A 24,891-nucleotide genomic window follows, 5' to 3' on the forward strand; every position below is an offset into this window, starting at 1 on the left:
CTTGTCAGTCTATTCTTGTTCTGAGAAATGATGGCTATTCCATGCGAGAAATTGCCAAGAAACTGAAGATCTCGTACAACGCTGTGTACTACTCCCTTCACAGAACAGCGCAAACTGGCTCTAACTAGAATAGAAAGAGGAGTGGGAGGCCCCGGTGCACAACTGAGCAAGAGGACAAGTACATTAGAGTGTCTAGTTTGAGAAACAGACGCCTCACAAGTCCTCTGGCAGCTTCATTAAATAGTACCTGTAAAACACCAGTCTCAACCTCAACGTCAAGAATAGCCTCACATGGAATAGCCTTAATTTCTCATAACAAGAATAGACTGACAAGTTTCAGAAGAAAGTTATTTGTTTCTGGCCATTTTGAGCCTGTAATCGAACCCACAAATGCTGATGCTCAGAGGAAAGCCCATAAAATTGTAAGAGACTCCAGTCGCCCACGTTATAGACTGTTTCCTCTGCTACCGCATGGCAAGCGGTACCGGAGCACCAAGTCTAGGACCAAAAGGCTCCTTAACAGCTTCTACCCAAGCCATAACACTGCTGAACAATTAATCAAATTGCCACCGGACAATTTACATTGACCCCATCCTCCCTGTATCCCCGTAAACTGACTCGGTATCGGTGCCCCCTGTATATAGCCTCGTTATTGTTATTTTTATTGTGTTATTTTTTATTATTACTTTTTGTTTTAGTCTGCTTGGTAAATATTTTCTTATCTCTTCTTGAACTGCACTGTTGGTTAAGGGCTGGTAAGTAAGCATTTCACGGTAAAGTCTACACTTGTTGTATTCGGTGCATGTGACAAATAAAGTTTGATTTGATTTGATTGACTGCCATCAGGCTGTTAACATGTTACTAATGCTAACTGAATCACAACTCTGATTGACCCCCATCAGGCTGTTAACATGTTACTAATGCTAACTGAATCACAACTCTGATTGACTGCCATAAGGCTGTTAACATGTTACTAATGCTAACTGGATCACAACTCTGATTGACCCCCATCAGGCTGTTAACATGTTACTAATGCTAACTGAATCACAACTCTGATTGACCCCCATCAGGCTGTTAACATGTTACTAATGCTAACTGAATCACAACTCTGATTGACCCCCATCAGGCTGTTGACATGTTACTAATGCTAACTGAATCACAACTCTGATTGACCCCCATCAGGCTGTTAACATGTTACTAATGCTAACTGAATCACAACTCTGATTGACCCCCATCAGGCTGTTAACATGTTACTAATGCTAACTGAATCACAACTCTGATTGACTGCCATCAGGCTGTTAACATGTTACTAATGCTAACTGAATCACAACTCTGATTGACCCCCATCAGGCTGTTAACATGTTACTAATGCTAACTGAATCACAACTCTGATTGACCCCTATCAGGCTGTTAACATGTTACTAATGCTAACTGAATCACAACTCTGATTGACTGCCATAAGGCTGTTAACATGTTACTAATGCTAACTGGATCACAACTCTGATTGACCCCCATCAGGCTGTTAACATGTTACTAATGCTAACTGAATCACAACTCTGATTGACTGCCATCAGGCTGTTAACATGTTACTAATGCTAACTGAATCACAACTCTGATTGACCCCCATCAGGCTGTTAACATGTTACTAATGCTAACTGGATCACAACTCTGATTGACCCCCATCAGGCTGTTGACATGTTACTAATGCTAACTGAATCACAACTCTGATTGACCCCCATCAGGCTGTTAACATGTTACTAATGCTAACTGAATCACAACTCTGATTGACCCCCATCAGGCTGTTAACATGTTACTAATGCTAACTGGATCACAACTCTGATTGACCCCCATCAGGCTGTTAACATGTTACTAATGCTAACTGGATCACAACTCTGATTGACCCCCATCAGGCTGTTAACATGTTACTAATGCTAACTGAATCACAACTCTGATTGACCCCCATCAGGCTGTTAACATGTTACTAATGCTAACTGAATCACAACTCTGATTGACCCCCATCAGGCTGTTAACATGTTACTAATGCTAACTGGATCACAACTCTGATTGACCCCCATCAGGCTGTTAACATGTTACTAATGCTAACTGAATCACAACTCTGATTGACCCCCATCAGGCTGTTAACATGTTACTAATGCTAACTGAATCACAACTCTGATTGACCCCCATCAGGCTGTTGACATGTTACTAATGCTAACTGAATCACAACTCTGATTGACCCCCATCAGGCTGTTAACATGTTACTAATGCTAACTGAATCACAACTCTGATTGACCCCCATCAGGCTGTTAACATGTTACTAATGCTAACTGAATCACAACTCTGATTGACTGCCATCAGGCTGTTAACATGTTACTAATGCTAACTGAATCACAACTCTGATTGACCCCCATCAGGCTGTTAACATGTTACTAATGCTAACTGAATCACAACTCTGATTGACCCCTATCAGGCTGTTAACATGTTACTAATGCTAACTGAATCACAACTCTGATTGACTGCCATAAGGCTGTTAACATGTTACTAATGCTAACTGGATCACAACTCTGATTGACCCCCATCAGGCTGTTAACATGTTACTAATGCTAACTGAATCACAACTCTGATTGACTGCCATCAGGCTGTTAACATGTTACTAATGCTAACTGAATCACAACTCTGATTGACCCCCATCAGGCTGTTAACATGTTACTAATGCTAACTGGATCACAACTCTGATTGACCCCCATCAGGCTGTTGACATGTTACTAATGCTAACTGAATCACAACTCTGATTGACCCCCATCAGGCTGTTAACATGTTACTAATGCTAACTGAATCACAACTCTGATTGACCCCCATCAGGCTGTTAACATGTTACTAATGCTAACTGAATCACAACTGATTGACCCCCATCAGGCTGTTAACATGTTACTAATGCTAACTGAATCACAACTCTGATTGACCCCCATCAGGCTGTTAACATGTTACTAATGCTAACTGAATCACAACTCTGATTGACCCCTATCAGGCTGTTAACATGTTACTAATGCTAACTGAATCACAACTCTGATTGACCCCCATCAGGCTGTTAACATGTTACTAATGCTAACTGAATCACAACTCTGATTGACCCCCATCAGGCTGTTAACATGTTACTAATGCTAACTGAATCACAACTCTGATTGACCCTCATCAGGCTGTTAACATGTTACTAATGCTAACTGGATCACAACTCTGATTGACTGCCATCAGGCTGTTGACATGTTACTAATGCTAACTGGATCACAACTCTGATTGACCCCCATCAGGCTGTTAACATGTTACTAATGCTAACTGGATCACAACTCTGATTGACCCCCATCAGGCTGTTAACATGTTACTAATGCTAACTGAATCACAACTCTGATTGACTGCCATCAGGCTGTTAACATGTTACTAATGCTAACTGGATCACAACTCTGATTGACCCCCATCAGGCTGTTAACATGTTACTAATGCTAACTGAATCACAACTCTGATTGACCCCCATCAGGCTGTTAACATGTTACTAATGCTAACTGAATCACAACTCTGATTGACTGCCATCAGGCTGTTAACATGTTACTAATGCTAACTGGATCACAACTCTGATTGACCCCCATCAGGCTGTTAACATGTTACTAATGCTAACTGGATCACAACTCTGATTGACCCCCATTGACCCCCATTCCAGGTTCCGGAACTCCAATTTGAGCAGCAGCAGCTGAAAAATGAGCTCCTACAAATATTGAAATTTACATGGTTTTTAGAGTGAAGTACATCGGAAAAAAGCAAAAGAAAACTGCAAGACTGAATAGGAGAAAAAACAAGCAACAAACAAAGAAGATAGGCTTTTGAAAAATAACTATTTTTCATAAAATTGTAGTTATCTTAGCAAGCTGAATTGTTTACCAGTTGCTAAGCAGTTGCTAGGGACTCTTTTGGAAGAAGCTAGCTAGCTAACGAAGAACAACAAAGAATATCTAGTTAACAGAAGAAAAGAAAGAGAAAATCAGGACAGAAGAAAAAGGATATCAAAGTGAAACAGTTCTCTAAAGACACAGGAGACAATAATACAAGAAACAACACTTCTGTAGCTTGTCAACTATGTGTCTGTCTATCCCTGTTCTCTCCTCTCTGCACAGGCCATACAAACGCTTCACACCGCGTGGCCGCTGCCACTCTAACCTGGTGGTCCCAGCGCGCACGACCCACGTGGAGTTCCAGGTCTCCGGCAGCCTCTGGAACTGCCGGTCTGCAGCCAACAAGGCTGAGTTCATCTCAGCCTATGCTACCCTCCAGTTCCTAGACTTCCTGGCGCTGACGGAAACATGGATTACCCAGATAACACTGCTACTCCTACTGCTCTCTCTTCGTCTGCCCACGTGTTCTCGCATACCCCTAGAGCATCGAGCCAGCGGGGTGGTGGCACTGGAATCCTCATCTCTCCCAAGTGGACATTCTCTCTTTCTCCCCTGACCCATCTGTCTATCTCCTCATTTGAATTCCATGCTGTCACAGTTACCAGCCCTTTCAAGCATAACATCCTTATCATTTATCGCCCTCCAGGTTCCCTTGGAGAGTTCATCAATGAGCTTGACGCCTTGATAAGTTCCTTTCCTGAGGATGGCTCACCTCTCACAGTTCTGGGTGACTTTAACCTCCCCACGTCTACCTTTGACTCATTCCTCTCTGCCTCCTTCTTTCCACTCCTCTCCTCTTTTGACCTCACCCTCTCACCTTCCCCCCCTACTCACAAGGCAGGCAATACGCTTGACCTCATCTTTACTAGATGCTGTTCTTCCACTAATCTCATTGCAACTCCCCTCCAAATCTCCGACCACTACTTTGTATCCTTTTCCCTCTTGCTCTCATCCAACACTTCTCACTCTGCCCCTACTCGGATGGTATTGCGCCGTCCCAACCTTCGCTCTCTCTCTCCCGCTACTCTCTCCTCTTCCATCCTATCATCTCTTCCCTCTGCTCAAACCTTCTCCAACCTATCTCCTGATTCTGCCTCCTCAACCCTCCTCTCCTCCCTTTCTGCATCCTTTGATTTTCTCTGTCCCCTATCCTCCAGGCCGGCTCGGTCCTCCCCTCCTGCTCCATGGCTCGACGACTCACTACGAGCTCACAGAACAAGGCTCCGGGCAGCCGAGCGGAAATGGAGGAAAACTCGCCTCCCTGCGGACCTGGCATCCTTTCACTCACTCCTCTCTACATTCTCCTCTTCTGTCTCTGCTGCTAAAGCCACTTTCTACCACTCTAAATTCCAAGCATCTGCCTCTAACCCTAGGAAGCTCATTGCTACCTTCTCCTCCCTCCTGAATCCTCCTCCCCCTCCCCCCCCTCCTCCCTCTCTGCGGATGACTTCGTCAACCATTTTGAAAAGAAGGTTGACGATATCCGATCCTCGTTTGCTAAGTCAAACGACACCGCTGGTCCTGCTCACACTGCCCTACCCTGTGCTTTGACCTCTTTTTCCCCTCTCTCTCCAGATGAAATCTCGCGTCTTGTGACGGCCGGCCGCCCAACAACCTGCCCACTTGACCCTATCCCCTCCTCTCTTCTCCAGACCATTTCCGGAGACCTTCTCCCCTTCCTCACCTCGCTCATCAACTCATCCTTGACCGCTGGCTACGTCCCTTCCGTCTTCAAGAGAGCGAGAGTTGCACCCCTTCTGAAAAAACCTACACTCGATCCCTCCGATGTCAACAACTACAGACCAGTATCCCTTCTTTCTTTTCTCTCCAAAACTCTTGAACGTGCCGTCCTTGGCCAGCTCTCCTGCTATCTCTCTCAGAATGACCTTCTTGATCCTAATCAGTCAGGTTTCAAGACTGGGCATTCAACTGAGACTGCTCTTCTCTGTGTCACGGAGGCTCTCCGCACTGCTAAAGCTAACTCTCTCTCCTCTGCTCTCATCCTTCTAGACCTATCTGCTGCCTTTGATACTGTGAACCATCAGATCCTCCTCTCCACCCTCTCCGAGTTGGGCATCTCCGGCGCGGCCCACGCTTGGATTGCGTCCTACCTGACAGGTCGCTCCTACCAGGTGGCGTGGCGAGAATCTGTCTCCGCACCATGCGCTCTCACCACTGGTGTCCCCCAGGGCTCTGTTCTAGGCCCTCTCCTATTCTCGCTATACACCAAGTCACTTGGCTCTGTCATATCCTCACATGGTCTCTCCTATCATTGCTATGCAGACGACACACAATTAATCTTCTCCTTTCCCCCTTCTGATAACCAGGCGGCGAATCGCATCTCTGCATGTCTGTCAGACATATCAGTGTGGATGACGGATCACCAGCTCAAGCTGAACCTCGGCAAGACGGAGCTGCTCTTCCTCCCGGGGAAGGACTGCCCGTTCCATGATCTCACCATCACGGTTGACAACTCCCTTGTGTCCTCCTCCCAGAGTGCTAAGAACCTTGGCGTGATCCTGGACAACACCCTGTCGTTCTCCACTAACATCAAGGCGGTGACCCGATCCTGTAGGTTCATGCTCTACAACATTCGCAGAGTACGACCCTGCCTCACACAGGAAGCGGCGCAGGTCCTAATCCAGGCACTTGTCATCTCCCGTCTGGATTACTGCAACTCGCTGTTGGCTGGGCTCCCTGCCTGTGCCATTAAACCCCTACAACTCATCCAGAACGCCGCAGCCCGTCTGGTGTTCAACCTTCCCAAGTTCTCTCACGTCACCCCGCTCCTCCGCTCTCTCCACTGGCTTCCAGTTGAAGCTCGCATCCGCTACAAGACCATGGTGATTGCCTACGGAGCTGTGAAGGGAACGGCACCTCCATACCTTCAGGCTCTGATCAGGCCCTACACCCAAACAAGGGCACTGCGTTCATCCACCACTGGCCTGCTGGCCCCCCTACCTCTGAGGAAGCACAGTTCCCGCTCAGCCCAGTCAAAACTGTTCGCTGCTCTGGCACCCCAATGGTGGACCAAGCTCCCTCACGACGCCAGGACAGCGGAGTCAATCACCACCTTCCGGAGACACCTGAAACCCCACCTCTTTAAGGAATACCTAGGATAGGATAAAGTAATCCTTCTAACCCCCCCCCCCCCTTAAAAGATTTAGATGCACTATTGTAAAGTGGTTGTTCCACTGGATATCATAAGGTGAATGCACCATTTTGTAAGTCGCTCTGGATAAGAGCGTCTGCTAAATGACTTAAATGTAAATGTAATCAGGCTGTTAACATGTTACTAATGCTAACTGGATCACAACTCTGATTGACCCTCATCAGGCTGTTAACATGTTACTAATGCTAACTGGATCACAACTCTGATTGACCCCCATCAGGCTGTTAACATGTTACTAATGCTAACTGAATCACAACTCTGATTGACTGCCATCAGGCTGTTAACATGTTACTAATGCTAACTGAATCACAACTCTGATTGACCCCCATCAGGCTGTTAACATGTTACTAATGCTAACTGAATCACAACTCTGATTGACTGCCATCAGGCTGTTAACATGTTACTAATGCTAACTGGATCACAACTCTGATTGACCCCCATCAGGCTGTTAACATGTTACTAATGCTAACTGGATCACAACTCTGATTGACTGCCATCAGGCTGTTAACATGTTACTAATGCTAACTGGATCACAACTCTGATTGACTGCCATCAGGCTGTTGACATGTTACTAATGCTAACTGGAGCACAACTCTGGACCTCTGTCATTTTTTATAATAAATAAATAAAAAATAAAAAAATAATTTACAGGTCAACATCTAAATATAGCTCCCAACGTTAATCAAAGCTCAGAATGCTTGTATTCTTGATCTAGCTGAGTTTTAATCGCGCCTTTGCAAATGAGTGGAACCATGAGTGGAATCATTTGTTCAATATTTTTAACTACGTCTCCCAGATTTGCCTCTTGGATTTGCCTTTTTAGCAGCAGATTCACCACTCTCCCAAATGGCTAACTCTGCCCTCTTGAGGCACAGGCCCAGGGCCTGAGACGTGAAACGAAATACCCCAGCTCACAGTCAGCTCAAGTAGGCAACTGGAGAGTCAGAGACGCTGCTGACAGTGTTTGCGAGATGAAGGACAAAAAGCAATTTTAAAACTGTCCCGCGACTCCTGCCATGTCAATAGAAATCCCCCAAACAAACAAAAAAACAACTCTCTGAGAATGACTGCACAACTGGCAAATAGTTGCTTATAGATATGTCACTCAGTCAGGTGGCTAGCTGCTGGCAGATAATTATATTTCAGTAATGTTAAAGGGCTCTGGCTTGTATTACTTAGCCAACTAGAAGGATGAAGTAAGAAGCTAACGTTAAAGGGATACTTCAGGATTTTGGCAATGAGGCCCTTTATCTACAACCCTGGACTGAAATGCATGCAGAAGGAAGCAGAGGAGACAGAGAGAGAAGAAGCAAGCAGAGAGAGGTTAGTACAGTGGTCCCCAAACTTAGGGTTGGGGTCCCATGTGGGGTCCCCATAGGAAATCTGTAGTAATCTCATCAAACAAGTTAGGAACTTTAAAAAACAAATATATACATTTCAATATGAACATCTTCCTTATAGGCCAACATTAAAATACAACCACTGTATGTTTCGATATGAACATCTCCACAGGACCTATGTTCATTATAGACCGACATTAAAATACAACCACTGTATGTTTCGATATGAACATCTCCACAGGACCTATCTTCATTATAGACCGACATTAAAATACAACCACTGTATGTTTCGATATGAACATCTCCACAGGACCTATGTTCATTATAGACCGACATTAAAATACAACCACTGTATGTTTCGATATGAACATCTCCACAGGACCTATCTTCATTATAGACCGACATTAAAATACAACCACTGTATGTTTCGATATGAACATCTCCACAGGACCTATCTTCATTATAGACCGACATTAAAATACAACCACTGTATGTTTCGATATGAACATCTCCACAGGACCTATCTTCCTTACAGGCTGACATTGAAATGCTATCAACATGCAAACAATAGCAGTTCTAAAAAAGTCAGATGTTTTCATTTCCTCGCTGATGCTATGCGTCAGGGTCTCATATTTCCCCCATTTCTGAGGTATAGCATTACAATTGTATAGCTAATACGCTGTGTGTTTGTAAATGGACTGAGGTGAATGAACCTACAGCAGCCAAGGTGATAATGGCTGGGGTCATTTTTGCTGTTCTCCAAATAGCATTTTAAAGTTGTCCCTGTGGCATGTTCTCTCTCTATCCTCTTTATCTCTCTACCATCTATTTCTCTCTCTCACCTTACCTTTCTCTCTCTATCCTCTTTCTCTCTCTACCCTCTATTTCTCTCTCTACTCTCTATTTCTCTCTCTACCTTATCGTTCTCTCTCTACCCTATCTTTATCTCTCTACCCTCAATTTCTCTCTCTACCTTATATTTCTCTCTCTAGCCGCTCTACGCACAATGTGTACACATATACTGTAGTTGTTAGGGAAATTATGTTAGGAATTTCTAAATTCTCTCTGAGGTATTCCAGTACAGTAGATTACTCTGTTGTGTGAATTTGAACTGAATGGAACCATCCTCAGCATTCTCTGCTTAGTTCCTCTGATTATCTTCTATGACATCATCATTGTCTTATGGTTTTATCCCTCTTTATTTCATTCTAGTCAGCATCCCCCCATTCCCCCACCCCATCCTCTCTTTCCCATCCAGTCCTTACTACGCCTTGATGAGCAGTGATCACTATGTGAGCACACTGTTGTGAAATAAGGTGAGCTAGGGAAGCAGCTGTCCACTGTAGTGGGATCCAGGATGCATAGATATACTGGACTTGACTTTGGTAAAAGCGGAATGCCTTTATCACAGCAGCTTGGCAGTCAATGTATAGATTATATACTGTAATTTGCTCAAAGCACTTTTAACCAATCATAACAGGTCGGTAGTCAATGTGTACAGGATTTCCCTCAGAACAGGAAAAGGTTTTCATAAATTCATAATTAATCGTAATTCAAAGCAACCCAAAATGTGTCCAGAGGCATTAGCACTGTACTGAATATATCACATGGTCCAGTATGAATTATGAAACAAGTCTTAAAAATCACTATGCACAGAACTAGGGGTATATCGTACACATATTACTAAGCCTTTCAGTAAGGGGACCTCAGATCAGTTTGCACTGTCAACCGGAATGAATACATTAAAACACTAGGCCTATAGGCTATACCTACGCTGCGTTGAATCCCTCTTGAGTAAATCTGAGCTGAAAAAAAAACAGTTCAGGCTATTCCGTTAAAACAATTAGAGCCTATGCACACATTGTGATCAAAATTCAAATCTTGTGAGGCGCAGCTGGGAACTATTTCTGTACAATGGCAAGTGGTGGGGTCGATAACCAGGAGGATTCTCCATCATCGTTTAACCCTCCTGTTGTGTTCGTTTCATGTTAATTCATTCTGTGTTCCCGGGCCAAAATGATCACCCCGTTGTAGCTGATTATAAATCCATAATAATACATATATTATCACCTAATGTTGTGTTAGCTCTTTTTATCAACTTAAGTTCTTGTGAACATTCCAAGTTTTGAACTTCTATTTGCTATTTATGGTCTGTAGGCCTCATTGACCTGAGCTCATACAACTCGTTTGTGAGTAAAAAAAACATAATGTATGGATTATTTTGACTAGAACAAATAGATTAAACATATGGTGCTATTTATCACAGACTACTTTGAGTCAAAGTTTAACAAGGACTCTCTCCTCCTCATCAGTGTCATGGTTAAAGATATGACCAAGAGCCTCACATACAGTAGTATATCGTTTGGTCATTGTGCTGCCACAGAATGAATTGTGAGCAAAGCCTCAAAAAATATTTATATACCAGAGCTGTGAGGAAAGTTCAACTGTATATATTATTGAAACAATGTAGCGATTGTTTGTGTGAATGCCAACAGGTGTGGTTCCCGTGGGGGAAAGATTCTATTGGGGAAAGGTTCCCGTGGGGGTTGCCATGGAAGCCAAAAATTAACAACAATAAATTCAGGCATTCATTGTGATTGGTTAAATTAAGGATTAAGGTTTGGGATAGGTTTAATTAAGCTCAGGCATTTATTCTGAATGGTTAAATTAAGGATTAAGGTTTGGGATAGGTTTAATTAAGCTCAGGCATTTATTCTGAATGGTTAAATGAAGGATTAAGGTTTGGGATAGGTTTAATTAAGCTCAGGCATTAATTCTGATTGGTTAAGGATTTTGGGATAGGGTTAAAACATCCATTACTTAAGACTGGCCTTGCTAACTCATTGTGGATGGATGGCACAGTGGTCAAAGCATCCAGCTCCCTCTCCATAGACCATGGGTACAATCCCATAGTCACCATTGTGTGCTTCCAAAATCCTTATACAACATTTAGTATGGCACATCCGCCCCACATTATGGCCCAGTGAAAAAGGTAGCACAGTCATTGAGACAACTCCTGCATTCAAACCACATATACATGTGTCTTTAATTTCCTCTCACACACACACCTTCACACACAGGCGTTAGCAGCACAGCGGCGGTGCGTAGAGCGGGCCCTCTCTCTCTCTCTCACCACACACACACACACACACACACACACACACACACACACACACACACACACACACACACACACACACACACACACACACACACACACACACACACACACACACACAGGCACTAGCAGCACAGCGGCGGTGTGTAGAACGGGCCCTCTCACACATACACAGTATCTACTGTTGAACACACATCATCAATAATACACCAGCTGTAGGAATCATACAGCTCCCAGGCACAGAGTGAGGTAGAGATTAGCAGAGTATAATACGGAAGAGTGCAGTAGAGATTAGTACAGTACAGTACAGTACAGTAGAGCAGAGTTCAGTAGAGAGTAGTAGAGCACAGTACAGATTAGTAGAGTACAGTAGAGTAGAGAAGAGTACAGTAGAGAAGAGTGCAGTATAGTAAAGTACAGTAGAGTACAGTAGAAAAGTGTACAGTAGAGTAGTGTACAGTAGAGTAGAGTAGAGTAGAGTAGAGTAGAGTAGAAGAGTACAGTAGAGTAGAGTAGGGTACAGTAGAGTACAGTAGAAAAGAGTACAGTACAGTACAGTAGAGATGAGTAGAGTAGAGTAGAATAGAGTAGAGTAGAGTAGAAGAGTACAGTAGAGTACAGTAGAAAAGGGTACAGTAGAGTAGAGGTGAGTAGAGTACAGTAGAGTAGAGTAGTGTAGAGTAAGGTACAGTAGAGATCAGTAGAGAAGAGTACCATAGAGTAAAGATCAGTAGAGTAGAGATTAGTAGAGTAGGGTAAGTAGAGCAGAGACTAGTAGAGTAAAGTAGGGTACAGTAGAGTAGAGATCTGTAGAGTAGGGTACGGATTAGTAGAGATTAGTAGAGTAGGGTACGGATTAGTAGAGTAGAGATTAGTAGAGTAGAGTACAGTATAGTAGAGATCAGTAGAGTAGGGTACAGTAGAGTAGAGATTAGTAGAGTACAGTAGAGTAGAGATTAGTAGATTAGAGTAGGGATTAGTAGAGTAGAGCAGGGTACAGCAGAATAGAGATCAGTAGAGTAGTGTACAGTAGAGTACAGATTAGTAGAGTAGAGTACAGTAGAGTAAAGATTAGTAGAGCAAAGTAGGGTACAGTAGAATAGAGATCAGTAGAGTAGAGATTAGTAGAGAAGAGTACAGTAGAGTTGAGATTAGTAGAGTACAGTATAGTACATATTAGTAGAGAAGAATACAGTATAGTAGAGATGAGTACAGATTAGTAGAGTAAAGTAGAGTAGAGATTAGTAGAGTAGAGTACAGTAGAGTAAAGATTAGTAGAGCAAAGTAGGGTAGAGTAGAATAGAGATCAGTAGAGTAGAGTACAGTAGAGTACAGATTAGTAGAGAAGAGTACAGTAGAGTTGAGATTAGTAGAGTACAGTATAGTACAGATTAGTAGAGAAGAATACAGTATAGTAGAGATGAGTACAGATTAGAAGAGTAAAGTAGGGTACAGTAGAGTAGAGATCAGTAGAATAGAGTACAGTAGAGTTGAGATTAGTAGAGTACAGTATAGTACAGATTAGTAGAGAAGAATACAGTATAGTAGAGATGAGTACAGATTAGCAGAGTAAAGTAGGGTACAGTAGAGTAGAGATCAGTAGAATAGAGTACAGTAGAGTACAGATTAGTAGAGTATTAATAGGGAAAAGAGCGCTGTACCTTTGTTTCTACCTATAGATACGAAGAAAAGGGGGCCCACCGAGGAAGAGGGGGAGAGTGGCGTTCCGAGTTGAGAGGCGCAGGAGGGGAGGTGAGGGTAGGAAAGAGTTGAGAGTCGCAGGAGGCAGAAAAATAGGAGAGAATGGAACGTTGAAGTAGCGTTAACATAGAAAGGACGAGGTACCGACTAGGAAGTCATGCAAAGCTTTGAGAAACATGCAAACAGATCATATGCCAGGCTGGAAGATGCAGTGCATTCCCATGGAACAAACACACGCACACACCCTTTCTGCCTCTCCATGCTACATATAGGAAACATAGCAGGCTCCCTTCACGTCCCCCTTAGTGCTCTCATGTCCAGGGCCAAGTCACAGTGATCCTGGATAAACTGGATTAACTGCAGCATGATGGGATCATCTTCTCCCCATCCACATATTATCATGTACAGTAATATCAGACTGGAGCAGCAGCCTGTATAGTATCATGTACAGTAATATCAGACTGGAGCAGCAGCCTGTATAGTATCATGTACAGTAATATCAGACTGGAGCAGCAGCCTGTATAGTATAATGTACAGTAATATCAGACTGGAGCAGCAGCCTGTATAGTATCATGTACAGTAATATTAGACTGGAGCAGCAGCCTGTATAGTATCATGTACAGTAATATCAGACTGGAGCAGCAGCCTGTATAGTATCATGCACAGTAATATCAGACTGGAGCAGCAGCCTGTATAGTATCATGTACAGTAATATCAGACTGGAGCAGCAGCCTGTATAGTATCATGTACAGTAATATCAGACTGGAGCAGCAGCCTGTATAGTATAATGTACAGTAATATCAGACTGGAGCAGCAGCCTGTATAGTATCATGCACAGTAATATCAGACTGGAGCAGCAGCCTGTATAGTATCATGTACAGTAATATCAGACTGGAGCAGCAGCCTGTATAGTATCATGCACAGTAATATCAGACTGGAGCAGCAGCCTGTATAGTATCATGTACAGTAATATCAGACTGGAGCAGCAGCCTGTATAGTATCATGTACAGTAATATCAGACTGGAGCAGCAGCCTGTATATTTAATTACAGTAGCATCAGAGTGGAGCAGGACCCTGTATATTTAATTACAGTAATATCAGAGTTGAGCAGGACCCTGTATATTTAATTACAGTAATATCAGAGTTGAGCAGGACCCTGTATATTTAATTAAAGTAGCATCAGAGTTGAGCAGAACCCTGTATATTTAATTACAGTAATATCACATTGGACCAGGAGCCTGTATATGTCATGTGCCACTGACTGCAACCCTGCTTATACAAATATGAGTCGTGATGCTGACAAGGATGTGGGGGTTGTGGGATTAATATAGAGCCTGGGTCTGTGTTGGTGCACAGTGGGAAGGGAAGTGTTCTGTTACAGGGAGTAGTGTAGAGTCATTTTACAGGAATTAAGGAAGAGTCCTGTTACAGGGGGTAGTATAGAGTAATTTTATGGGGGTAGGGAGGGGGGGTTACGGGGGCTGTAGTATAGAGTAATTTTATGGGGGTATGGAAGAGTCCTGTTACAGGTGATAGTATAGAGTAATTTTATGGGGGTAGGGAAGAGTCCTGTTACAGGGGGTAGTATAGAGTAATTTTATGGAGGTAGGGAGGGGGCTGTTACAGGGGGTAGTATAGAGTAATTTTATGGGGGTAGGGAAGAGTCCTGTTACAGGGGGTAGTATAGAGTAATTGTATGGGGGTAGGGAAGAGTCCTGTTACAGGGGGTAGTATAGAGTAATTGTATGGGGTAGGGAAGAGTCCTGTTACAGGGGGTAGTATAGAGTAATTTTATAGGGGTAGGGAAGAGTCCTGCTAAAGGGGGCAGTATAGAGCACTGTTACAGGAGGTAGGGAAGAGTCCTGTTATAGTGGTAGGGAAAATATGTTTTACAGGAGGTAGGGGAGAGTCATGTTATAGGCGGTAGAAAATAGTCATGTTGCAGGAGGTAGTAAAGAGTCCTGTTACAGGAGGTAGGGAATAGTCATGTTACATTAGGTAAGGAAGGGTCCTGATACAGGAGGTAGTGAACAGTCCTGTATGGGTAGGGTGAGTCCTGATACAGGAGGGTATCATTACAGGAAGTAAAGAAGAGTCCTGTTACAGGAGGTAGGGAATAGTCATGTTACATTAGGTAAGGAAGGGTCCTGATACAGGAGGTAGTGAACAGTCCTGTATGGGTAGGGTGAGTCCTGATACAGGAGGGTATCATTACAGGAAGTAAAGAAGGGTCCTGTTACAGGAGGTAGGGAAAAGTCCTGTTATGGGTAGGAAAGAGTCCTGTTACAGTAAGTAGGGACGGGTCCTGATACAGTAGGTACTGAATAGTCCTGTTATGGGTAGGAAAGAGTCCTGTTATAGGAGGTAGAATATAATCCTGTTACAGGAGGTAGGAAAGACTACTGTTACGGGTTGGGAGAAGTTATATGTAGGTGGGAGTCCTGTTACAGTAGGTAGGAAGGAGTCATGGTACAGGAGTTGGGGAGGACTTCTGTTACAGGAGGTAAGGTAGAGTCCTGTTACAGGATGTAGGGAATAGTCCTGTTAAGGGTAGGTAGGAGTCCTGTTACAGGAGTTATGGAATAGTCCTGTTACAGGAGGTAGGATAGAGTCCTGTTACAAGAGGTTTGGAAAATTCCTGTTAAAGGGGTAGGGAAGAGTCTTCTTACAGGAGATAAGGAATAGTCCTGTTACAGCGGGTAGATGAAAGTCCTGTTACAGGAGGTGTGGAAGTGTCATGTTACAGGAGGTCAGAATGAGTCATTACAGGAGGTTGGGATGACTCATGTTACAGGAGGTAGGGCAGAGTCCTGTTGCACGAGATAGGAAGACTCATTTTACAGGAGGCAATGAATAGTCCTGTTATGGATAGGGAGGAATGCTGTTACAGGAGGTAGGGGAGAGTCCTGTTATAGGACGTAGAGAAGAGTACTGTTACGGGTTGGAAGGAGTCCTGTTACAGTAGGTAGGGAAGAGTTCTGTTACAGGAGGTAGTGAATAGTCCAGTTATAGGTAAGGATGAGGCCTGTTACAGGAGGTAGGGAAGAGTCATGTTACGGGGGGTAGGGAGGAGTCCTGTTATAGGGGGTAGGAAAGAATCCTGTTATAGGAGGTAGGGAAGGGTCCTGTTATAGAAGGTAGGGTTGAGTCCTGTTACAGGAGGTAGTGTAGAGTCCTGTTAAGGGCAGGGGAGAGGGGGCGTGGTCCGATCAGGACATGCCAATCAGCCCCATCCTCCGGACTCATCCTCCCCCTGCAGTAATATGATGACAGCAGAACACACTGACAGGTAGAGGCAGCACACAGGAGCACACACTTGGGACCTCCAAACCAGGTGATGGCATGAGTGAAAAAGAGAGAAAAGAAGAGAGCGTACCTGACTCAGATGCCTTCAGATGTGAGAAGCCTTGAGGGAGAAGAAGGATAGATGGAGAGATAGAGTATAAGGACACCATCACACCAACACAGCTGTTATAGTGTGATTAGGCACACTTTGCTATAAGTCAAAGCATGGTTATCAACACCAAAAACAAAGCTTTCGGCATGGCTGTCTGCATGGAAAAGCTTAATGTTTAGAATAAAAACTGGCCGAAGCATCAAGTACCACTACGCTGCTAAAATATTGATCATATTGATTTCTATGGGCCTATTGATATAACAGTTTCTATTTGCAATTTCAGTTAATTATTTATATGGATATATGTCTTACATTCATATTTACTATATATAGCCTAAAGGCTAGTATCTGTCATAAATAAACTCCATCTGAAAATGTGTCCTTTAACTACTGACCCTTGTCCTCAGAACAGAACTCACCTGGTTTCCTCTGAACGGCTGATGAAAAGTTAGCAGGGTCGGGGAAAGAAAAGGCACAGAGATATCTAGCGTTACCGTCACACTGCTTTTGCTTGCATGGTGTCAATCACGCAAAATAAATATCTAACAACACAACAACTAAAGCATTACTTCTCCGTTACCATGTGAAGGACTAGAGGTGACCCTGTACATGCTTGTTTTAAAATAACATTTAAAACCATGTGGAGAAAGGAGCATCCTTCCTATCATTTCAGGGAACCAGATTGTACATTATAAATCATCAATTACTCAAAACAACTCTTTCACATAGTTGAATATATTCCAGTAGAGACATAATATTACGCATCATGAACACCACAGTGTTCCCATATACACTAGTTAGAGTTAAGATACACAAATCTCAGTTGCCTTAGAGGGCCTGATGTGGATTTATGATGCTGTGAGGTTTGTGGCTCTCTCAAAACCCCCTGGACCCATTATCTAGCCCCTCCACCAACCCCCAGACTTCACTGCCGACTCAAATCCTCTCCACACACCAACTTCAACACCTCCTCTGGCTTCTCATTGGCTTATAGGAATGCACACTGTTTACTCCATCAAGGGATCAGACTGGTGAATAAAACCTACAACTCAACACCCAGAGGACCCAACAGTGGATATTAAACCTACATAAAATGTGTAAAATATATATTACTAACTGTAGAGCGTCATGGAAAAAAAGCGCAGTAACAAATTGAATTTACACAAATGAAGTAACTTCGCAACAGGAAGCCATGTATTCTCTTATGGCTATATATATATTGCAGCTGTCCATGGCTATCTCTGCATAATCACAAGACATCTTAACCCTGGCCGGCTGGGGTGTGTGTGTGTGTGTGTGTGTGTGTGTGTGTGTGTGTGTGTGTGTGTGTGTGTGTGTGTGTGTGTGTGTGTGTGTGTGTGAGTATGTGTCGGTGTGTGTGTGATTGTGTGTAGCTGGAATGGTTGTAAAAGCTAAACGCCGACAAATTCCTTTAATCAGCCCCTGAGAGCAACAAGTAGTAGGAGGAAATTAAACAGATCTTAATTAAAAAGGACTGTATTAGACGTTTAAAGTGGCAGGCTAATATGCCATATCAGATATTAATTTGACTCAAAGCAATTACCGCTAGCTGCCGTGGTTTGATCTCTGGCCAGCCAGATGCACTGGAGGCCATTCAAATCAAACCCAACCAACGTGTGGGAAGATGGTGATAACTGGGTCGTTCCACCAATTAGGTGCATTTTGAGAACTGCAACTTTTTGAGAAGGAAAAAAAATGCTTAATTTCACAACATTTTTACATTGTCATAAAGAGCACATGTTCAACTTCATAAAACAGTTTCCCATCTCAAGAGGTTACATAAAAAAATTGAAATACTACACTGCTCAAAAAAATAAAGGGAACACTTAAACAACACAATGTAACTCCAAGTCAATCACACTTCTGTGAAATCAAACTGTCCACTTAGGAAGCAACACTGATTGACAATACATTTCACATGCTGTTGTGCAAATGGAATAGACAACAGGTGGAAATTATAGGCAATTAGCAAGACACCCCCAATAAAGGAGTGGTTCTGCAGGTGGGGACAACAGACCACTTCTCAGTTCCTATGCTTCCTGGCTGATGTTTTGGTCACTTTTGAATGCTGGCGGTGCTTTCACTCTAGTGGTAGCATGAGACGGAGTCTACAACCCACACAAGTGGCTCAGGTAGTGCAGCTCATCCAAGATGGCACATCAATGTGAGCTGTGGCTAGAAGGTTTGCTGTGTCTGTCAGCGTAGTGTCCAGAGCATGGAGGCGCTACCAGGAGACAGGCCAGTACATCAAGAGACGTGGAGGAGGCCGTAGGAGGGCAACAACCCAGCAGCAGGACCGCTACCTCCGCCTTTGTGCAAGGAGGAGCAGGAGAAGCACTGCCAGAGCCCTGCAAAATGACCTCCAGCAGGCCACAAATGTGCATGTGTCTGCTCAAATGGTCAGAAACAGACTCCATGAGGGTGGTATGAGGGCCCGACGTCCACAGGTGGGGGTTGTGCTTACAGCCCAACACCGTGCAGGACGTTTGGCATTTGCCAAAGAACACCAAGATTGGCAAATTTGCCACTGGCGCCCTGTGCTCTTCACAGATGAAAGCAGGTTCACACTGAGCACGTGACAGACGTGACAGAGTCTGGAGACGCCGTGGAGAACGTTCTGCTGCCTGCAACATCCTCCAGCATGACCGGTTTGGTGGTGGGTCAGTCATGGTGTGGGGTGGCATTTCTTTGGGGGGCCGCACAGCCCTCCATGTGCTCGCCAGAGGTAGCCTGACTGCCATTAGGTACCGAGATGAGATCCTCTGACCCCTTGTGAGACCATATGCTGGTGCGGTTGGCCCTGGGTTCCTCCTAATGCAAGACAATGCTAGACCTCATGTGGCTGGAGTGTGTCAGCAGTTCCTGCAAGAGGAAGGCATTGATGCTATGGACTGGCCCGCCCGTTCCCCAGACCTGAATCCAATTGAGCACATCTGGGACATCATGTCTCGCTCCATCCACCAACTCCACATTGCACCACAGACTGTCCAGGAGTTGGCGCATGCTTTAGTCCAGGTCTGGGAGGAGATCCCTCAGGAGACCATCCGCCACCTCATCAGGAGCATGCCCAGGCGTTGTAGGGAGGTCATACAGGCACGTGGAGGCCACACACACTACTGAGCCTCATTTTGACTTGTTTTAAGGACATTACATCAAAGTTGGATCAGCCTGTAGTGTCAGGGCTTTCTTCGTCTTCTGACGATATAACGAAATCATGGTCGGAAAAGGTAGACCAATACGCAGCAGGTATGTGATTGTTCATTTTGAACATTTATTCACTTCAAAACTAATACAAAAACAACAAACAAGAAACACGAACGATTGACAAACTGACAGTCTGGTAAGGCACTAGGCTAAACACAGAACAATCACCCACCAATAACAAACACAAACACACCCTCATATATGGGACTCTCAATCAAAGGCAGATAGACAACACCTGCCTTCAACTGAGAGTCCCAACCCCAATTAACCAAACATAGAAACAGACATACTAGACAAAATCATAGAATACCTGAAAACCAAACAGTGCCCAAAAAACCCCGGAATACTTAAACCAAATGCCCCTTCAACAAAACACACCACCCCGAACCACATAAAACGAATACCCTCTGCCACGTCCTGACCAAACTACAATACCAATTAACCTTATACTGGTCAGGACGTGACATGTAGTGTGGTTTTCCACTTTAATTTTGAGTGTGACTCCAAATCCAGACCTCCATGGGTTGATAAATTGGATTTCCATTGATTCTTTTTGTGTGATTTTGTTGTCAGCACATTCAACTATGTAAAGAAAAAAGTATTTAATAAGATTATTTCTTTCATTCAGATCTAGGATGTGTTGTTTAAGTGTTCCCTTTATTTTTTTGAGCAGTATATATTAAGTGCCTATTAAGTGCCAAATAAAGTAACAGGGTTGACCGTAACAGGGTTTTGACGACTTCATCTTAAATCAGCTATGAATCGCCTCGTTAGAAGAATATGAATTGTAAAAAATGTTCTAGCCTGTCTATCTATGGTTAACAGAGTTGACATGTTATGATTGACCCGCTCAGTTTCCCACCACCATATACCAGAAAATGGCCAAAAATAGTAGAATCAGAAACCTGCTTTTAAACTACGCTTCGACTATTTGATGTTTAATGACTGTAATATTTTACTTTTAAAGGAATAGTTCCACCATATTAAAAGGAGAGTTCAGTTCAAGTAACAGGTTAAAATGAGGGACAGGTTTTTTTAATAATATTTTTTTACCTTGAAATGAAGGGCATGCTCTCAAAATGGCCACTCAATCGTGTTATCTGCACAAAGGCCGTGAAGTCCCACTAAACGTGTGGGAAAAGGTTTCATTCTATTTTGCGCTGATAGCTGTAGCTACAGTGGGGATTTTAACGCAGTTGGGTTTGTTAAATTTTTATGCATTACAAAATGGGATTGAAATAGATTCTATTGTTTAGTTTTTTTGGTCATTGATCTATACAATATACTCCGTAATGTCAAAGTGAAAAGAAAATTCTACAAAGGTTTACAGCAGAGAGGTTAGGAACTCACTTTCTTTTTGGTCTATCAACTAATTTACCGCCTAGTGATGTCAGGTAGGCCAAAACTCTATCTCATCAAAACAGGCTGACATTTCAGGGTCATTTCACACAGCTCTTATATTAAAAGGGAATTATCATAGTTTTCACAATTTCACAGTATTTTTCCAACCTCATAGTGTGGAAATATAAATAAAACACAGGAAATCACATTTTGACTGCACTGGGCCTTTAAGCATGGTCAAGTTAATAATTATGCTGTGGATGATGTATTAAACCACACAGACACATCATTCTGAACTGAGCTGCAGGACAGGAAGGAAACTGCTCTGGGATGTCTTCCATTGGTGATTTTAAAACAGCTACAGAGTTCAATGGCTGTGATGGGAGAAAACTGAGGATGGATCAACAACATTGTAATGACTCCACAACAATTACCTAAATGACATAGCAAAAAGAAGAATGAAAGCATATTTAATATATACATATAATATACATATATATATATATATATATATATATAGATATATATATATATATATATATATATATGTTATAAAAAAAAAAATATATATATATATATATATATATATATATATATATATATATTTTTTTTTAATAACATTTACCATGTATGCAAGGAACTAAATGCTGCAAAAATGGCCTAAATGCAAAGCCTTATGTTTGGGGCAAATTCAACATAACACATCACTGAGTAACTGCAGCCTTGTTTTCAAGCATTGTGTTGGCTGCATCGTGGGATGGGTATGCTTGACATAGGCAAAAACTGTGGAGTTTTTCAGGAAAAAAAAAAATAGGATGGAGCTAAGCACAGGCACAATTCCATAGGAAAACCTGGTTCAGTCTGCTTTACACCAGACAATGGAAAAGGATTCCACCTTTCAGCAGGACAATAACCTACAATACACAGCCAAATATACACCAGAGTTGCTTACCAAGAAGACAGTGAATGTTCCTGAGTGGTCGTTACAGTATTGACTTGAAAATTTCTGTCTAGCCAGCCATGATTCCCAATACCTTGACAGAGATTGAAGAATTCTGAAAACAATAATGGGCAAATATTTCACAGTCCAGGTATGCAAAGCTCTTAGACTTACCCAAGAAGACTCACAGCTGTAATCACTGCCAAATGTGTTTCTAACATGTATTGACTCAGGGGGGTGAATACTTATCTAATCAAGGTATATTAGTGTTTATTTACATATTTCATTCAGCTTTAAAAAATGGGAGGGGAGAAGTGAGGGAGAGGGGAGAAGGGTGGGAGGGGGAGATGGAGGGGAGATGGAAATAGGAAGGGAGATGGGAGAAGGGTGGGAGATGGTGGGGAGAAGGGTGGGAGATGGGAGAAGGGTGGGAGGGGTAGAGATGGAGGGGAAAAGGGAGGGAGATGGGAATAGGAAGGGAGATGGGAGAAGGGTGGGAGATGGTGGGGTGAAGGGTGGGAGATGGGAGAAGGGTGGGAGGGGTAGAGATGGAGGGGAAAAGGGAGGGAGATGGGAATAGGAAGGGAGATGGGAGAAGGGTGGGAGGGGGAGAAGGAGGGGGAGATGGAGGGGAGATGGGTGGGAGATGGGAGAAGGAGGGGGAGATGGAGGGGAGAAGGGTGGGAGATGGGAGAAGGGTGGGAGATGGGAGAAGGGTGGGAGATGGGAGAAGTGGGGAGATGGAGGGGAGAAGGGAGGGAGATGGGAGAGGTGGGGAGATGGAGGGGAGAAGGGAGGGAGATGGGAGAAGGAAGGGAGATGGGAGAAGGGTGGGAGGGGGAGAAGGAGGGGAGATGGGAGAATGAGGGGAGAAGGTTGGAATACAAATACAGATAAAGCTTTCCTCCTTTCTGTCATGTGACTGGCTGCAGTGTCCAGAACAAAACAATGGACGGCAGATAGAAGAACATGTGGTTTCCGTGTAATCCTTTTCCTGCTCCATTTGACCAGTCACAGCATGCATCACCGTCCTCCATCTCAGCCCGTGCAAATCCTAACATCACTTTCAGGCTTGGACCCAGACACAAGTGCCCTCTGAGCTCTGACTGTGTTGGAATTAGGCACATGCAAAGACACACATACACAGACACAAGCACACATACACGAGCACAAACACGCACACACACACGAAACATGTGAATGCACGCACGCACACACAAACACACACAAACACACACACACACACACACACACACACACACACACACACACACACACACACACACACACACACACACACACACACACAAGTCCTCCCTCTTTCCCCCCTGACCTATTTTCATAGTAATATTATTGAAACTGTCATTTTTCCATGTATGTTTATTAATCCCCAAAGCTAAGCTTGCAGGAATCGTTTCAGCACTTGTTTAAGATTTTACAAGCCTTCAATTACTAGTGTTTTCTCAGGCAACGACATGCAGATTTGAAGCAAAACGAGGCCTATTTAAACTGCTCATTAAAAAAAGAGGAAGTGGAAGAAGTGTGATGAGAGAATGGGGATCAGTTTATCTACATTATAGAAGCCTACAAAGCAGTTAAACAACAACTGCTCCCCAATGACATCGATTAAGGCAGCCCCCCGCACCTCTCTGATTCAGAGGGGTTGGGTTAAATGCGGAAGACACATTTCAGTTGAATGCATTGAGTTGCGCAAACTGACAAGGTATCTCCCTTTCCCCCTTGACACCCTGGTCAGGAGAAGCGCACTACAGAGGAAATGCCATTTTTGACATAGTCTTGACTGATTATAACACCAGTTCACCAAGCAGCAGAGCGGCGAGAAAACAGTGCCTGATTCCAATACCCTGACACACAGACGTACTTAGCCACATGGGCAGACAGACTGAGCATGTGTTTTATGGCCAACTGTCGATCGTCTTCATCTGCTGGAGGGCTGTGTTTAGGGCTGAGCTCTGATGGAGCTGTGGGCAGGGATGATCATAACGTTTCAGCTAGGCGAACGCTAACCCAGTCACCCTGTGTGAGGCTGAGCTTTTATCTACATTTAAGTCATTTGGTAGCCACTCTTATCCAGAGCAACTTATAGGAGTAATTAGGGTTAAGTGCCTTGCTCAAGGGCACATCAATGATTGTTTTACCAAGTTAGCTGGGGGATTCGAACCGGCAACCTTTCGGTTAATGGCCCAACGCTCACTAGGCTACCTGCCCTTGTGAGGACATGCGCAGGATGAGGGCTGGGATGATGATGGTCGCTGATAATGATTATGTTCCAGCTAGCTAAGGCTAGGCTAAATAAGTCATCACGTGGGGCTGATGATGGTTCTGATGTAATGTAATAATGTTGATGTTGTTTCATCTTGTGGGGCCTGAGATCATGTCTGGGTGCTGAAGGCTGCGATGCTAGCTAAGCTAACCCAATTAATCTGTGATGTTTCAACTAGGTTTAGGCTAACCCAGTCATCATGAAGGGCTGAGGGCTGGGATGATGCTGAGAATGTTGCTCATGTGTAAGCTAGGCTAAGCTAACCCAATCATCATGAAGGGCTGAGATGACGCTGAGGATTATGCTGATATTTAAGCTAGGCTAGGCTAAGCTAACTCAGTCACCCTGTGCTCTTACTTTAATTTAGTCCATTTAGTGTTCACATCCACAGTTAAAAGCTGAATTGCGGTACACATAGCCTTAAGTAGGCTA

General features: G+C 43.6%; 1 protein-coding gene across 1 annotated transcript in view; it reads right to left on the reverse strand.

The window, feature by feature from the left end:
- The window catches only part of LOC106608239 (neurexin-3b), a 651,982-nt gene that overhangs the window by 585,580 nt on the left and 41,511 nt on the right, over positions 1–24,891 (reverse strand). Inside the window, exons 3-4 of the mRNA XM_082977050.1 lie at positions 17,089–17,106; positions 16,649–16,678 (exon numbers count right to left, since the gene is read on the reverse strand). Coding sequence (XP_082833176.1) covers positions 16,649–16,678; positions 17,089–17,106 — 48 coding nt within the window. The remainder of the gene's footprint in view (positions 1–16,648; positions 16,679–17,088; positions 17,107–24,891) is intronic.

Source organism: Salmo salar, chromosome 06, assembly GCF_965601325.2.
Source record: "Salmo salar chromosome 06, fSalSal1, whole genome shotgun sequence".
In the NCBI taxonomy this organism is placed as follows: domain Eukaryota; kingdom Metazoa; phylum Chordata; class Actinopteri; order Salmoniformes; family Salmonidae; genus Salmo; species Salmo salar.